Source organism: Nothobranchius furzeri, chromosome 6 (assembly GCF_043380555.1).
Source record: "Nothobranchius furzeri strain GRZ-AD chromosome 6, NfurGRZ-RIMD1, whole genome shotgun sequence".
NCBI lineage: Eukaryota > Metazoa > Chordata > Actinopteri > Cyprinodontiformes > Nothobranchiidae > Nothobranchius > Nothobranchius furzeri.
Genome location: NC_091746.1, coordinates 80,114,352 through 80,132,830, shown reverse-complemented (window position 1 = coordinate 80,132,830; position 18,479 = coordinate 80,114,352). Strand labels below are relative to the sequence as shown.

General features: G+C 42.3%; 1 protein-coding gene across 1 annotated transcript; it reads left to right on the top strand.

Moving 5' to 3' along the window:
• The first annotated feature begins 3,019 nt into the window (after positions 1-3,019).
• LOC107375259 (uncharacterized protein C4orf54) lies at positions 3,020-13,561 on the top strand. The gene is made up of 2 exons (XM_015943688.3): positions 3,020-7,159; positions 13,229-13,561. The coding sequence occupies exon 1, from the start codon at positions 3,119-3,121 to the stop codon at positions 7,133-7,135; it is 4,017 nt and encodes a 1,338-aa protein (XP_015799174.3). The 5' UTR covers positions 3,020-3,118; the 3' UTR covers positions 7,136-7,159; positions 13,229-13,561.
• The last annotated feature ends 4,918 nt before the right edge of the window (positions 13,562-18,479 follow it).

The window sequence follows — 18,479 nt, the reverse complement described above, 5'->3', positions numbered from 1 at the left end:
AAAGCCAGACCCCACGAAGGCATACCACTGTGAAGCCTGTTGAAGAAAAGAAGATCGTCTGCACCCATTCCATGTCCTTTTCTGTAGCATTTTGCAAGTGTATTTTTTATGTTGTTTTCACATCTAAAAAGTTTAGTGCAAAAATAATGCTTTCATGTTCTAACAATTAAACACTAAGATTTCATTTGAATAATTATTTAGTTAGATTTTTGGAAAAGTATTTTACCTTTTTCTCACTTTTACCACATTGGGCATGGAACATGTGTGGCTGATCAAAGCTAGGAGGAAAAAAAATCAGTATAGTTAAAGATTTAAAAAAAAATCATATGCACCCCTTTTCATATCATTTTCTGTTACATGTTGAAAGGGTATTTTTTCTGTTATCAGGAGAGCTAAAAGGTTCAGTACCAAAATGACTTTATGTCCTAAAAATCTAACGCTAACATCTTATTTTAAATAATTATAAATTTAGATTGCTGGATTTAATGTTGTGTTGTGGAGTGTCAATTGTTTTGAAGTTTTCTATTTGTTAAAATAAACATTTTGGTGCAAGTAAGTTACAGTAAGGTCACACAATATGATAGTGGCTATCACAGAATGTGGCCATCTGCATCTCAGTAATTATGCAGATGTCTTTAATTTTCACTAAACATCATAACAAAAGGCGTTTCGTGATGTTTGTGTCATTTTATTTCCCTTTTATCTCCACCAGTACATATGAGTGGCATTGGAGTGACAGAAAATAAAAACGTAGCAACCAGATAATCTGCTGTGGTTTCTAATAAACTGAGGATGCGGATCACAACAATTTATTTCAATAAATGGACGTTCTGAACATTTCACCTGCGGACCTCGCATGTTGTAAAATCAATGTTTAACGTTAGCAAACATTTCTTGTCAAAGCCCGGCTTATCGCTGCATTTATTGTCCCATTTGTTTGCAATAAACAGTAACAAACGCTCTTTTTAATATCTATGGTCCACGCCGCACAACTTCCTCAAAGCTTACGCAGTTCACGGTTTTAACGTAGCATCTTCTCTTTTATGCCAATTCAGGATGTACAGATGCAACAAAACGCAACATTGCCCCCTGGGGGTCACAAATTGTGATGGGTCGCAGAATTTGGTGTAACACCGGTCCTCGACTTCTCTATTTAACGCATACCTGTATAGAGCTCCGGGAGTTGACGTCACTTCTCCCGGCGTGCAACAGTTCAAATCAAAACGGCGCCATATTGGCAGGCAGAAGCCTGCAGCTGGACTATTTGTTATTGTCAGAAAACTCAATCAAATGGGAAATATGGTAGATTCCTGTTGTGCCCCAGGATGCAGAACAGACGCGGACGACATAAGGAATGAGCCATCTACAGGATTCCCCAAGATCCGGAGCACCGCAAACGTTGGATCATCGTAATAAAACGCGCTAGTGACCGGGCTAAAATGAAGCTGTGGGATCCCGAGAGTAAAGGTTTTCACTTATGCAGTGACCGCTTCATATCAGGTACTTAAACCAATGTTTCCTCAACTGTGTGTGGTATTTATTTTAAATGCTTTTATTACTATACTTAGTGGGCTTCCTAAACTTATTTTGGCGTGGCTTTTTCTGTCTTATTACTCATAGCAGCAGGTAAACAGCACGTAAAACGTTGCCTCGTGAGTTCTGCGTGCTGCCGTTTAGGTGTTTAATGATCACAGCAATTAACCGGCTAAGCTGTATTTAATTTTTAAGCAATGGTTGATCAATTGTCAGATCACACATAAAAAGCACTTTAGATTGCTATTATCTGTCTCACCGAGACAGATCTCAGACAGATCCTGAGACGCTCGTGCCTGACATTTTTATTTTATTCACGGAAAAAAAATCAAACTAGTGATTTCTCTTGGCATTCAGTTTATACATTCAAACAGCACAGCACTCTACTTACATGTAAATCTATGTTATTTGTCCATCCACCCATCCATTTTCATCCACTTATCCAGGGTCGGGTTGCGGGGGCAGTAGCCTAAGTCGAGAGGCCCAGACTTCCCTCTCCCCTGCTACTTGGGCCAGCTCCTCCGGGGGAATCCCAAGGCGTTCCCCAGCCAGGTCCGGTAAGAAGTCCGCTCCACAGCTTCTGGCGTTTTTAAAAAGTATCCCAGGGGCACGGTAAGGGTTGGAGATGTTTAGTCTATTTAATTTCTGACTATATACAACGATTTCTTCAGTTTTAAAGTGTGAAGTAAACTCCGACGAAGTAAAATCCAAGCCGATCCCGTTCAATTTGTTTACCTTTGTTGCCTGCCAACATGGTGTCTACTCTCTGAGAGTCACGTGACGCCCGGAGCTCTACACTTGGCACCCTTTTGTGATTTGAACATGTTGTTTAACACTGTCTTTCTCCCTAACTGGCCTCTTCTCTGCGACATACGGTTCATTTTCACGTTTTGTTTACACCCATATGGCCATCAACATGTCTGCACACATCCCAGAATGCGACACATAATCACGTGCAATATTTTGAATCCTATTAGGACAGAAGGAAAAAAAATAAAACTGGATTTTTAAAGTTGTACATGAGGAGAGAGCAGCGCCACGTGCTTTTCACATAAAAATAATGATTCTGTCGAGTGAAGAAGTTTGTTTGTTTTCATTTTATTTGCTTAGTTTTGCAAACATCTCCTTGGACGTTTGGAAGTGTTAAAGAGTTTCGCCATAGAGACTTTGTCGCCTGTTTGTTCCCACCACGCCTCCAGTGATCCCATAATAGAATTTGCTAAGATAGGAACAAAAAGGAAGCGACTTCCTGTCTTGTTGAAGATGAAAGAAATGGAGGAGCTGTTCTTCTGGAAGAGGTGCTGAAAACTTTAAAAGGTTTCTGTTACAAAACGCCCCTGAATGCATCATGGGAATTTCTTTGGGACTCCCCCATCTCTTCATCTGTCTCTTTCACTCTGCCTGTGACACCCCCCCCCCCTCCCGCTCTCTCTCTCTCACACACACACACGCGCGCGCGCGCGCACACACAGCTGCATGCACGTACCCCCCTCCCAGCCGCTCCGCGCTGCAGCCTGCAGAGTTTTCCGTCCAGTGTCGGAGTAACATCGTAAAGGAGGACCACCTGACGGTAGGACCGGACTCAATGGAAGCAGCGGAGAAAACTCTCACTTACCGAGATGACACCGGACTAAACAGAAAGCTGCTCAAACACGACACATTTGAGATGAAGGACCACGCAACGGCCGAGTCCAACTATGTGGATCTGGACATGAAACCCGACGGACCGAAAACGGTGAAAGTGACTTTCACCGGCGACGGAAACCAGCTGTCTGTCATTAAAAGCGACGGCAGCTCAAAACACGAGGAGAAGAAGAAGGAAGCCAGCTCAGACGAGGACAAGCATCACGCTGTCCTGATCGAGTCCGAGTCTCTGTTGGAAACTGTAACCAAACTTCCCAACGACACCGATCCAGACTCGGAGACCGAGAAACGGGCCGATCTGGACTCGAGTGAGTGTGGCGAGAACGCCTGCAGCGACGGCGATGAGCTCCGGTACACGGACATGTGTCGGGACAGCAAGACGGAGTCCGATGACGGAACCAGCGCCGAGCTGTCCGACCACTGCGGTTCCGACACCGTGGAGGACGATTCCCACTATATCACCACGCACGAAATCCAGTTGACGGAGCTCGACCACGACGTGGATTACGACCTGGGACGCGGGACTCGTTGGGAATTCGAAGACGGAAACCTGGTTTACTCGTTTGTGGATTACGCGTCTTTCGAGAGCGACGAAAGCCAGGAGGGGACCGTGGTTGTGGAGGGCAGGAGCCAGGTGAAAGTGCAGTCTAATCTCGGAGGAGCGACTGTCAGCACCGAGCAGGAGGAGAGTGATCTGTGCGACTCGGACAAATGCGCCAGCTCGGATGAAAGCATGTGCAGGAACCAAAGCGGGGACAACCCTGCGAGGAAAATTCACCTGTCGATCCAAACCTCCTCCAGGGCGCTGAACGAGCCCGTCAGCGTCTTTGACAACAGCACCTGGCACACTAAACCCCTCGGAGACAGGAGCCACTTCTCCTTTGTGAGCTCTGGCGCCAGAGCTGCGCCCCTGTGCGACAGAGGTCAATATTTCATCCCTGCTCCGGGCCGTCAGCACCTCGCCACCAAACTGAGACGGAAAGATATTAATGAGTATTCCAGCGGAGCTTCCAGCTCTATCAGTGAGCTGGACGACGCTGATAAAGAGGTGCGTAACTTAACCGCCAAGTCTTTCCGAAGCCTGGCGTGTCCATACTTCGATGCCATCAATCTTAGCACCTCCAGCGAGTCTTCTGTGTCTGAATATGGGCTAAATAAATGGTCGGCATACGTAGATTGGAATTATGGCAAAGAGCGCAGCGTAATTGCGCACAAGACATCAAGCGCCACTTTGGAAATGAGTAAAAATGTGGATAATAGGGGGCATAATAAATCTATTACTAGCATGAACGACTCACAAACCAGATTTTATTCCCTTAATAAAAGACTAAACTCTCAGCTAGCAGCACCTTCCAGTAAAAAGATCCAAATGAAAGATCATGTTCAGCCGGCGCAGCGCGGAGTCACGTTAAACGTTCACTGTAATGGTCCCAGGGGTCCCAAATGCCCCCAGAAAGCGCGACCCAATCAGGTCAGCGGGACCGCGTCGGCCAGGTCCGGCTGTGAGATGGAATGTCTGCACACGAACAGCTCGGGGGACACGCACAAAAGGGCGATTTTTGCATCGAGTCTGTTGAAAAACGTGATTTCCAAAAAGATGCAGTTTGAACAGGAGCGCAAAATGGAGAGGGGGGAAATCCATGACTCCTACCCACCAGTTTCACCCAGTTCTCTTATAAATAACTCAGATGGGACAAAAGAAAAGAGTCCAAGTCAAAGTTTACACAGGCAAAGCTCAGAATCCGGTTCTGCATGTACTGCTGATGATCAGCACGCAGAGGGAGGTAGACCCGGTTCTTGTGGGTCTGCAGAGGAGATAAAAGATCCCGGCACCCATAAAGCAACACACATCCAAAGTCAAAAGGGAGCTGAGCCTCAGTCTGTGAAAGAAGCCGAGCCTGCATCTTTAAATGATTCACAAACAGCGTCTAAAGAAGGAGCGGACACCAGCAGCATGCTGACCAAACTTCTCTTTGTTCCGAGCTGCCAACTTCTCTCGAAGGACAAGAAGCTTGCAGAGGATTTAACACGACACACACTCGACTCAGGTGCACCTGCATGCTCCCAGAAATGTGACAAGGACACGATACAGATCAAAGGAGGTGAAAAAGCAGGGAAAACACCCGAGATTAAAATTTGTCTGAGAAAAGTGAAAGAAAACCAAGGCTGCACACTGAACATAGCGAATCTGTTAACTCCTAAAATAAGTTACAACGTCAGGAAGTTCCGAGCAGCGGACGAGAGCAAATGTCAGGTTCTGTCTGCGACAGAAAAGGTCCCAAACTTCACAGTCAGAGACGTCAGAGAAACCAAATGCAAGTTCCAAACGCCGATCTATCAGGTTAGGGATGTACGTAAATTAGTAAAGAGCTCATATCGTTTTGTTTCTTTGGATAACGGTGACAATAAATGCTCCACGGCAGCGTATACACTTGAGAACAAAGCCAAAGCGGAGCCAGTGAAACATGTGTCGCCTTCTCCCATGGTGATCAAATGCAACTCTGTTAAAACAAATGTTAAATCACAGATGACTGAGGCAGCTCGAGCTGAGGGGGACGGCCCGCCCACTTCTGAAAGTGAAAACACATCTTCAGCCTGTGCCACCGGCAGGATCAGGCCGGATCAGCCAGAGAGTCAGCCTAATCCCGAGTCCAAACTGGGAAAACAGAGGCAGGACGAGAGGAGGAATGATGCTGTCGTGCCAAAACGGGATGCTATGGAGAAAATCAAAGCTGCAGTTAAAACCATGGAGGAGCTTTATGTGTTTGATCGAAATGAATGGAAGCGAAAAAATCGAGCCGCTGATCCGGTCGCAGACAGTCATGTGCTGTCCCTCCTCGCCAGGGAGGAGCGGGGATCTGATGAGCAGACTTTGATGAGCGCCGCAGAGACGGAGAGAACACAAGGAGATAAAAGAGCTCTGAATATCATTCATGTTCCCTACAACAGGGACACGTTTAAAACACAATCCCCTCCCAGTAAAACTGTCACTAACAAAAGCGTCCTTCATGTTGGGAACCGTAGCGGTGTGAGCATTAACTCAGATGATCACCAACAAAGCTCAGCTTTGCAAAAACCAACCGCTACACAGAGCTCCAAAACGGCGGTGAAGATCGAGCCACCAGCGTTTGAACTCACCAGTAACACCATCAGCTGCTCGGACTCAGAAAACTACTTAACCATGCCAGGACTGGGGCTTTCGAATGAAAACAAACTGCCAAATGAAGAACCTGCTTCCAGCAAACCTGAGCAAAAGAGGTCACCTTTGATCGTGGAGGACCCAGCTGCAACCATCTACCACCACCCAACTGTAGCAACAAGTCCTCTTACGCAGCACAAGGTGTTGTGTTTCTCTCCATCTGTCCCCACTGTGTCCCCCGCACCTCCTGCAGGAGACACAGTCCCACAAACCCAGCGCAAGATGCTTTTGGATCCCACAACTGGACATTGTTACTTGGTGGACACTCCCATAGCGGCCACCACTAAGAGACTGTTTGATCCAGAGACAGGCCAGTATATGGATGTCCCTTTACATTCACCTGTGGCTCCTATCACACCTGTGCCCATCTCATTGTCCCCACTGGCTCTCAGACCAGGAGCATATACCCCCACCTACATGATCTACCCCACTTTCATCCCCTCACCGCCCCTAATGGCAAAGGCAGTAATGCCACAGTCCCCACATCACCATGAGGATGCATCAGCAAGAAATAAGACGGAGAACACCGGGAGTCCTCAGCTGAAGGGCGGCACAGCAGAGAAGGTGTATTACAGTGCAGTGGGAGAAGCTCCACAGCTTCACCTGCCTGTGCATTTGGGACACGTGAGCGCCAGAGGAGGTGGATCAAGCTCCGACAGAGAGGGACTTATCAGCATCACAAAACAGCAGGGTCCAAGAATCGTGGTCCCACCCTCTTTTGATGGAAAAACAATGAGTTTTGTAGTCGAGCACCGGTGACCAAGACAACCTCTCCTCCCGATTGTAAGTTTACACTATAAATACTTGAAATTTACTCAGAGCAGAAATTTCTGTGTAAATCATCAAAACTTGCTCATTTTCTTTAATTGAAAAAACTGCTCATCCCTCATTTAACTGTACACCATCTTGTAAACAAACTAATACATAAATAACTGTTCTACAAGCCCACAACATTAGAATAAAAAAAACATAAACCAATTTCTAATTTGGTGTACGTATATGCGGCGTTGTTATGTCCCTTAAAGAGCAAGTCACCCCCTACAAGAAACTTACTTCACTCCCACTTCATGTTTGAAAAATGCAACAAATGCTGTTGCCTGGCAGACCGAGAGGGCGGAGCCGCTAACAAATTCACACACACAGGCTCACAATGGCATTATGACATCATAATCTATCAGATGACATCATAGCATACCTCTTAGCCAATAGCGGTGGAAGATTTAAATTCAAATACAGTGCACAACTTTTCCCTGACGACGGCGCAACACTTGACAGTTTTAGACAGAATATTTGAATTTTAACCAAGATGCACTGAACTGCCAAATTATTGACTACACGTGTCTGTAGCATGATTAGACACTCCTTTATATAGTTCATCAGCAAAAAAAAAAAAAGAAGTGATTTGGGGGTGACTTGCTCTTTAAAGTGATAGTGTGTTTTCCCTGATGATGGGGGCGGTATATACCTAAATCATTGCAAGCGAGCGGTATTTTCATGTTTGAGTAGTTGAGTACCTTACCAACAGATGGCCATTAGGCCAACCTCCAGCAAAATGACAAGCACCTTTCATTTCTGGCAACGAGCAAACAGGTAAATGTGTAAAACTATAACATATATGAATGGTGAAAATGTTCTAACCGCTTGTTACAAATGAATCAGTAAATGCATTTCGTCCCCACGGGCTCCCGTAGACGGAAGCATTGCGTCGCCCAAAGATGAGGTCACGTTCACACTGCAGGCCTTGAAGCTCAATTCCGATTTCACGAGTAAATCTGATTTTTTTCTATGGCTGTTCACTTTATGACTGAAATGTGACATCAGACTCTCCAGTGTGAACGTTTTACGACCCCAAAGTGACCCAAAAGCGCAGAAAACAAGAAGTCACGCACGTTGGAGTCGAAACCAGAGGAGGCGGAGCCTTCAATGGCAGTTCATCCACAGTTTCGGGATCACACCTGTCAAGTCTCCCAATTTGGCCTGGAAATTGTTTTAAAAACTGTAAAGTTTTAAGCCTTAATTCCGCCGTCTTCCTGAATTATTCACCGACATTGTATCGGATTTGAAAAAAATCTGATCCGTGCCATTCAGACTGTCATAAAAAAATCACATATGGGTCACATGTGGGGGAAAAAAATCTGATTTTATGCGCTTTTGCCTGCAGTGTGAACATAGCCTATTTCAGACCTGATTTTTATAAAGTTGCCAATATTTTTCAACAACTGGGCACCATTTAATTCATTTTCAACAACATTTTGATGGATATTTCCAGAGATTAATGGTAAAAGCTACACATTGTCTTTATATACTAGAAAATAACTTTTTATAAGTGACGATGTTTTACATTTGATGACTTTTTTTTTGAAAACTAAAATAATATTCCTTCAAAAAAGAACCATAAGCTACATTTGCACTTTTTTACTTTCGTACAAAAAAGGAAACAAAATGCTATATTAAAAAAAATAATACCTCCATGGGGCGTTTAGAGGTGTGCAGAATAAGAATACAGTTTTTTCTTTAAATGCTATATTTTAATAAAAAAATTATCATGATCATAATCAATATTTATTTTGATGGGCACCAATAGAGGGCACCATTGCGGGTTGCCAAACAGTCCACTCGGCACAGAGAGGCTGGCACGGTGGAAAATGGCAGACTCTGCAAGTCAAGCAGCTGCTTCTGAGCCCAGAAGATGTCATTATCCTTCTCCAAAGAGGAGTGACCATAAAACATCCAAAACCAGAGTGAGATTAGGTGAAGCCTACAACAGAAAGACCCAAATGAAACATTTCATGTATCGGCAACGAAACTGGTATCCCGGCAGCTGGAAACCCTGTTTTACTGTTGCAACTACAACTTCCACACACTAGATGTCACTTTGGTGTTTGTGTTCCATATTTCACCTTTAATGCAAACGAAAAAATCAAATTCCCAATTTCATGAAGTCTATTTGAATCTGACAAGGATTAATGGAAAAACAATAGTCAGTAAGGAAACTTAATTTTTTTGTGTTTATGCAGCAGCTAAGGGCTTTTATGTTGTTTAGAGTCTCCATTTGAATGATTGTGTATTTAGAAACAGCTTTTTAACACAAAGACTGCAACAGTTTAATTGGATCTCCTGGTTGGAGAGCATTTTTCATGGTTTTCGTGGGTAAATGTCTCTCAAACAGCAGTTCCACTCGGCCACTTCAGCCAAGTGTTAATAGACATGCAGTAGCTTCATGACAGGCAACCTGACTCTGCTGAACTCTACTGGGAGTTTGGATTTTCATCCACGATCCAAAGCTTTTTCCTGCATTACACATCGCCGGGCTATTTTAATGGCATGAGACCAGTTTGTTTACACGGCTGAATCTCAGGGTGTCACAGGAGACTATTCTCATCAGTGACACTTAGTTTACATTATGCTTTAGGTTTCCTGTAAAGCATTTATGATAATCTGATAAAACATATATGAATGAGCAGCATAAATGTGGAAATAATAAATGTAAAACTATGTGTTTTAGCTCTGTTGCCTGGCCACCCTGCCTGTTGTCATGAATGCACAACCCCTTCTGGTTGTAATGCTTCCAGAATGAGTATTAGTGTTAGTGCTTTCATCACAAACCTGCCACATCCACTTCTATACATTTATTTCTGCATTACTGCTATATTGTTAATAGAAATACAGAACACATAGTTGTTATATTAACATTATATTACAATGATATTCCAAATATCCAAAGAAAAATTGTACCTGTTGCTAAATTCCCTAAAGTTAGATAAGTAGGAAAAAACTATTTGTAACCAGCCCAGTCATTCTCCTGAAATGGCAGTACATTTTTAGCTTTAGCTTAGCATAAACAATGTAAGTGAATGGTACCAACTAGCCTTGGTACCATGTCAAAAAGCCATGCCCTGCTGCACAAATCAACAAACGGTGTCAGTTCATAAACAGAAATGATGTATGGTAAACTACCAACACATTTATTAATATCTTGTTTTATTATTTGCATTAGATTTATGTAAAAGAATACATAAAAAATGAAACTGAAGATGAATTAAAACGTCCATTTTGTGTTACATACAGCGGGATGCGTAAGTTTGGGCAGTCTTGTTCCTTCATGATTTTCCTTTATAAATTGTTGGTTGTTACGATGAAAATTTTCAGGTAAATATATCATATGTGATATTTGAGAAATGAAACAGCGTTTATAGGATTTACAGAAAGTGTGCAATTTTGCACGTGGGGTTCGGGGCCGCCTATTGAGTACCGCTGCTCTAGACACTTCCTATAGCTTCCAATGAGATTCTGGCTGAAGGTATTTTGGACCATTCTTCTTTACAAAAAATCTCTAGTTATTTCAGCTTTGATGGCTTCTGAGCATGGATGGCTCTCTAATTCACACCACAGATTTTCAATAATATTCAGATCTGACGACTGAGATGGCCGTTGCAGAACGTTTTACTTGTTCTTCTGCATGAATGTCTTAGTAGCTTTTGAACAGTGTTTATGGTCTTCTTGTTTAAAGATCCAGATTCAGCTTTGTCACTGGTTCCTGGACATTGGTCTCCAGAATCTGCTGCTATTGAGTGGATTCCATGCGTCCCTCAACTTTAACAAGATTCCCAGTCCCTGCACTGGCCACACAGGCCCAAAGCATGATGGAACCACCACCATGTTTTATTGTTGGTAGCAGATGTTTTTCTTGGAATGTCATGTTTGTAAGGCCTGATTCTAGCTGAGCTGGACCGGAGCGAGAGTTCGGATTGCTGCGTGTATTTTGACCCAAGCGCGGAGTGACTGACGCCGGGCAGATTGACACGCGTTTGCTCTAGGAGTCAAACCGTACAAAGCTAGTGAGCACGGCGGCTCCAAAAGGAAACAAGCTGACTTACTGTGAGTCGGCAGGGTGAGTGGCTTGGGCTGATCTGGTCAGAACAGGCTTGAGTAATCCGATAGGATCTGGTGGGAACTCGGAACACAGTCTGGTTAGGAACGATAACTGAGTGGTTTGGTGTTGAGCTGCACTTCCTTATGTAGACGTGGCGGGTGACGTGAGCCGGAAGGCTGGCGCTGGGAATGCTGGGTAGTGGAGTTCGACTGGGCTGAGTGAGTGTGGATTCCTCCGGGGGAGGATGGCGAGGGTTGAGAAGGAGGCAGCGTGACAATGTTCTTGTTCCTCCATGCATAACGCCCCTTGTTATGCCCAAATAACTCGATTTTAGCTTCATCATTCCATAGCACCTTATTCCAAAATGAAGATGGCTTGTCCAAATGTGTTTTAGCATACCTCCGGCAGCTCTATTAGTGCTGTGGGCGGAGAAAAGGCTTCCTCTGCATCACTCTCACATGCAGCATCTCCTTGTGTAAAGTGCGCCCAATATTGAACAATGCAATTCCATCTGCGGCAGGATGATGTTGTAGGTCTTTGTTGCTGGTCTGTGGGTTGACTCTGACTGTTCTCACCATTTTTTGCTTCTGCTTATGTGAGATTTTTCTTGGTCTGCCACTTCGAGCCTTAACTTGAACTGTGCCTGTCGTCTTCCATTTCCTCAATATGTTCCTAACTGTGGAAAAAGACATCTGAAATCTCTGAGACAGCTTTCTGTATCTTTCCACTAAACCATGATGGTGAACAATCTTTGTTTTCAGGTCATTAGAGAGTTGTTTTGAGAACCCCATGTTGTTACTCTTCAGACAATACTCAAAGAGAAGGAAAACTTACAACTGGCCCCTTAAATACTTTTTCTAACGAGGAGGTCAAGGGTCACTGAGCTTACCAAAGCAATTTTCAGTTCCAATAATTAGTTCTAAAGTTTTTGGAGTCAATAAAATGACAATGGTGCCCAAATTTATGCACCTGTCTAATTTTGTTTAAACAATTATTGCACACTTTCTGTAAACCCTATAAACTTTATTTCACTTGTCAAAAATCACTGTGTGTGTCTCCTGTATGATATATTTAACTGAAATGTTTTATCGTAACAACCAACGATTTATACATGAAGATTAACAGGGCTGCCCAAACCTTTGCAGCCCACTGTATATCTGTCAAGCAAAATAAATAAATAAATAAACAGAATTTCAGTGATGTTTATGAAATTATATTTAAACCGTGCAACCGATTTAGCTGCTTTTGCTTCTTACACACTTGCATCTACCCACTTACACCTGGCAGAAGACCATTTCACAACTAATGTGTCAGAGTAATAACACAACTGCGTGGGCATGGGGGATACATGTCAGCTGGGTGCGTGGCAGGACTGGGCCTCAAATGGGGTTGTGTGGAAGTGTTAGGGGAGCGTAGGCCCTGTGTGTGTGTATGTGTGCGTGCGTGCGTGTGTGCGTGTGTGTGTGTGTGTGTGTGTGTGTGTGTGTGTGTGAGTGAGGGGGGGTTTCGGGTGGAGGGACATGGGGCATGGCTGGGATAGTGATGCAGGAGGAAAAGGTCAGGCAATGCAAAGTATTTGTTGTGCTGATGCAGGGAGAGGACAGCTGCTCGGAGAGATCAGATGCTACTGCAGCTCTGGCTTGGAAGCGAGTCTGCTGGACTGCAAGGGGGTCAACTTTTTATAGCCCCCCACCCCCACCCCCACCCCCCATCCCACATGTCCCATCCCTGAATATTCCTAAATGGGCAGAGGGAGGTAGAAATGGCTTGCCGACCTCCTTAACTTCTGTTTAACCCTTACCCAACGTTTACATTTTCTAACGTTAATGTTGTTTGAGCACAAAAAAATGGTTTAATGTGAGGTAAGGGTTAAACACACCAATCTGCTCGACCTCAGCGGTGACCTGCTCGGATGAAGACTTTGTCTTTTAGTCAACAACATTTTTTACTCATGCTATCTTTTTTCCCATTGCCTCTAGATATCTCTGCTGAAGAGTCTGCCTTCATTTACTGTGAGTGCAGTTTTCACCCCTGTGATCCACTGTCTGGACGACTTCTACTGTCACCTCTGACCCGTGTCCCTGTTCTGTTGTTTATCATGTTATCTGTATGCATTGGAGCACTTTGTAGAGTTAAAGTTTTCTTCCATGCCCTCTGATTGACGTTCTACTATAAATCGGCTTTGTTAAACTTTCCATTCAGCTGCTTTGTAGAACATGATCCCTGTTTAAATGCTGTTTTTGCCCTGCTGTGTTTTCAAAGGGAAACAAAACAGGCCTATTGCAATAAAGGATTTATTGTTTGATAATCTATTTCATGTCAGACAATAAGTTTGTTCTTGCAAATAACTTGATATATAAAGCAAACATCATCACTAAAGTCAGAAGGTTCACAGTAAATTCAAGATTACAGAGTATTCTGGTACTATTGTTATTATAGGATGTCATAAACTACATCTGTCTTATATTAGATGAAAAGCAAAATCCAAACAGTAGACCTGATAATGAAGCAAGTTTGTTGACTGCACCCCAAACTCAGAACTGAAAAACAAAATTATGCTGAAATATCAGGATGCTCAAGTTTTGGATCAGCTGTCTTCATTTTGCAGAATCCCAGAGGAGATCATAAGATCATTGGAGTAGTGGAAAGCTCTTGGCCTTAGACATTTTGCGTTGGGTACGGTTCTAGGGATCTCCAGTAGGGTTGTGATTTTATTAAACACATGCATCGCCAGGTTATAAAAACCTGGGCTGGGCTACCATCTCAGAAGTCATGAGTAAATTTCACCACCAATAGCTGCAACATAGGGCCTTTTTACATGACGCAACATAAGATATGCATGGTTGGAAATCATGGGAAAGCCTGTTCTGTGATGATCTGGACAACCTACAACATTTGTCTGGGTCCTTTTCAGACTTCTGATGTAGATTAAAATATAACAGGCTGGAGCCCACAATACCCTGAAGGAATTACAAACCCTATCAGGGCTGGGAAAGGTCCTCCAGGAAAAACTGGGAATGTGTTGAGGAGAAGAGCACATTAGAAACTTTGTGTAGAATAAAAATGTATGAGTTGGCATGTTTGTCAAGTAGCAATATATATATATATATATATATATATATATATATATATATATATATATATATATATATATATATATATATAAGTTTGTTGAGTCAAACTGGTAAATGTTTAGGGGAGCAGTTTAGCTAGTTTGTTATAAATGCAAACTGTTGTAGGTAACTCTTTAGGATACACGAGCTAATAGATTCACAACAGCTAGCCAAAGCTGATAATAAAGTGAATTTCTGACTTCTTACAAAAATGTCCACTTTAAAATTTCATAGCAGTTTATGAAATTGGCATCAGTTTTGTATTTTATTGTAATTATGGTGGGAGTATAATTATTCTGCTTGATGTTTCTCACGTTGCACTTGAAGCGCTAAAGCTAGCTGCTGCTGCTATTTTATTAACAAAGTTCATCATAAATAACCATCGAGTGTGATGTTGAAAACACTATTTTATACACCAGATATGAAATTGTGAGACTGGAATTTTTAAAAATTGTTTTACTCCACTTTGTTTCACCCTGATTGAGCTAACCGTTAGCATGTCAGCCCAGTCAGGAGAACTAGTCAGTTTCTCCACAGAAAACGGTTTATAACTCATGCATTGTAAAATATCTGGAATTAACTTTAATTTGGTTCAGTTAGCATGACAATGCAATTAAAATTAATATTCAGCACATCTTTACTATCTGAAAACAGGGACCATTTATCTGAGCTGAATATTTAAATACACTTTTTTTTTTTTTGTGACTGTAAGAAGAATTAAAGTAAAGAATCCACCTCAGAAATGATCATTTGAAATTAGTCTGGTATGGTTGTGTTTCCTATCGCTACACACACCTTCACAGAAACACATCCATGTCATTCGGTGTCTCGTGTTCTGCTGGAAGCAACCTCGTTGTCATAGCACACAAAATGCTCCTAATACCCAAGCACAGCTGACGTGTTCTATGAAGTGGTTCATGTAAACAAAACATGCTTCTTGTATGTTACAGTGAGAGGAGAAGATGCTGTTTGGGTGAATCAGAGCTGGGGCTCAGGTTCAACTGTGTACTTGTGTGACTAAGTAGCGTTGGGCCTAATGAGATGGAGTCAGCTGAGAAATTTAGAGGACAACTTCCTCTATTTGCATTGGTTCAGTTTACACTTTTGTGTAATGAGATGGGAGCTTGTGTGTGTGTGTGTGTGTGTGTGTGTGTGTGTGTGTGTGTGTGTGTGTGTGTGTGTGTGTGTGTGTGTGTGACTGTGAGCTATGTGAGGCATTTCAGCATTCTGTGAGTACAACAAGGAGTTATGTTACTTCCCTGCAAACAGGATCACACAGAGCAGATATGTGTGAAGTGTGTCTTTACACTTTACACACAGCAATACCAGACCACTTCCATGTGAGCTGTCTGAGGTGAGATTCATGTCAAAAATAAAACAGGATTCCTCTGATGCTGATGTTATTCTATCCTGTTTCCATCTGAATCCATAGCAGGGCTTCACTAGTCTCCGACTCGCATCAAAATGATGCCAACCAAGGATTTGTAAATTTCATTTCCAACACGTTTAAAAACGAAGCTCAAATTCAAGGTATCTGGAGCTGCTGGTCAGTCTACATGCCTCCATGTAAATCACACATGACTTGTGCATTTTGCAAAAAGTGAGAGCTGTTTATGTTTGGTAGATCCATGTGGGCGCTTTTGAAACCGTTGTGTTGACATTTCAAAAGCTTGCTCTTCAGAGGTTTGTTGCTGCTGGTAGATTTGATGCAATTTGAGGTGCAATGTAGCTTAAAAATGTTGAGACCAGTTTAAGTAAAACTACTGAGGCTGTTAGCTGTAAGATTTAAATGAAATATATATTTGCAGTAAATAAAGAAACACAGTGTGAGCACATTGAAATGGAGAGTCCTGGTATTTACTTTATCTGGATAAAACTGCATACATTTTTCTAAATTTAGGACTTTGTTTTAGCTCATTAACACAGAAAGAAAACCAGTCACATTAGATTAAAAGACATTACTCTGATTTTCTAGGTTGTGTAAATTAGTTATTCTGGGGTAAATTTAAAGCAGCAATCTGAAGTTTTCCCCCCCTTTCAGGAATTATGTAAGATTCTTTAGAAATCCATAAAATGATAGTCTTACCCTGTACTGTGATATTATAAAGGCATTATGTCTTTTTGTTTTTGTTTTGCTAAGATCACCCACTGACCTGTGGAACCCCATGCAATTTGAATTGATGGCTGCGCATTAGGCAATAGGGAGTCTAAGTACACCCATACTTCTGAACCATGGGCTACCGGAAGAACGAGAAAATGAACACAAGTAAATGTGGCAAAAAAAAAAACGCTATTTTCTAATCTCGTTTGTTATGTGCCATGGATTTCATATATGATGTTTGGGAATTTATTTATTTATTTATTTATTTATTATGCCAAGAATGCACTTATTTTTGATTGGGGAAAACGTTATTAAAGATTTGTGTGAAAATGCGTCCAGGACTACAAATGCGCATCACCACATTGACATCATCGAACCAGACAAGGAGAAAAGCTGAGGAAAAATGGCTGTAAGTTCAGCAAACTTTGAATTCTTCCCTCAGGAGGAAAGAACCACCACAAATCTGGCCATTTGGTAAGTAGCAGCTACGCTAGGGCAGAGGAGATTCTGTGGTGACGTCATATACGCGACGAATCGACGTCTGATGTGTAGTCATGCTAATTACAAACTTTTGCAAGCTGATAAATCTCAAAGTACGTGACTGGCGTGGTCGAAACACGTCATTACTTTTTATGTAAATTGTGGTACAACATATGTGCGATGCAGGGCGTAGGGCAAAGCGGGTTAGAAAATTGTTTTTTCGCCCTATTGACTTGCATTCATTTTTTCGTTCTTACAGGTATTCATGAGCCGCCCGGAGGCTCCCTATAGTGTTTGACATCCTTTTACATACAGATGTCATTCACAGAGTGGGCACGAGTGTTTGCATAAAGTACCTCGACTGCAATCACAAAAGTAGGGAGAGGGGCTTAAAGTGCAGTACATTGTTTCACCTCTAGATGGTGCCCTCTGACAAAAAAACTCTGGATTTCTGCTTTAATTATAAATAATAATAATTTCACTTGTGCCTCCTTTTTTAAGAAAAACGTGTGATCTGTGAATATAATGGTACTAATTGCACTCAGACTGCTGCTACTTTGTCAACAACGTTGGCAGCAATGAATGACTCTAGTGTATTTTTTAATGGAATTTTATTTATTTATTGCCCCCAAATTGCACTGTAAAAAAGATATTCATTTTCTTTTTGAACAAAAAAACAAAACAACATTCTGTGAGATGTTCTTCAAGCACAACGTGGCGTTATATGTAAATGTCACACCGGCTCAGGTCCGTTTGTCATATTTTATCTCATTAAATGGGAAATAACGAGATTGGATTAGATTAAAAGTATCTGCAATGCGGAAAATGGTACAAAAACTTTTCCAACATGAACAGAGAGGATGATAACACTCAATGTGAAGTTCCATGTTATTTTTCGGGGAGTCTGAGGTTAAATATGGGAAACTGATTCTATCAGTGCTTTATTTTGGATAAGATGAAAGTAAATGTGAAGTGAAGGATGGTTTGATGTATGTGACTGAATGTTTTGAAACAAGCAGCACACATCTGAAAACGTCATGAACTATGGAATCACATGAGTTTGTATTATTGTTTCTTCAGCTGTGTTTATGTGGCTGCTTACAAATGAAATGGAGACTGGAATAAAAAAGTGGATGGAAACCAAAGAAGAAGTGAGTGCCATGTTTGAACGTGGCCATATTGAAAGTTCAAGTATGATGCATGACTATAATGTGGACTGACTTGTTTGCAATAAATTCAAAATACAAGACACTGAACGAGTTTCTGTCTGTGTGATTTTAAATCTCGCTAATGTTGTTCCTCTGCGATGGACTGGCAGTCTGTCCAGGGTGTACCCCCGCCTGGTTGCTGGAGGAAGTTAAACTGTTAACTCACATCAACAAACATTATTTGTACAAAATAATTATAAAAAAAACAGGCAATGAAGCAGATTTATGCCAATACAAGTGTTTATTTGGCATGTGCCTGCGTGCGAGGTTGGCTTTCTGGTGACACTGAAACACCCCGTGAGGCTTAAGTTTAACCTGACAGCTTGCA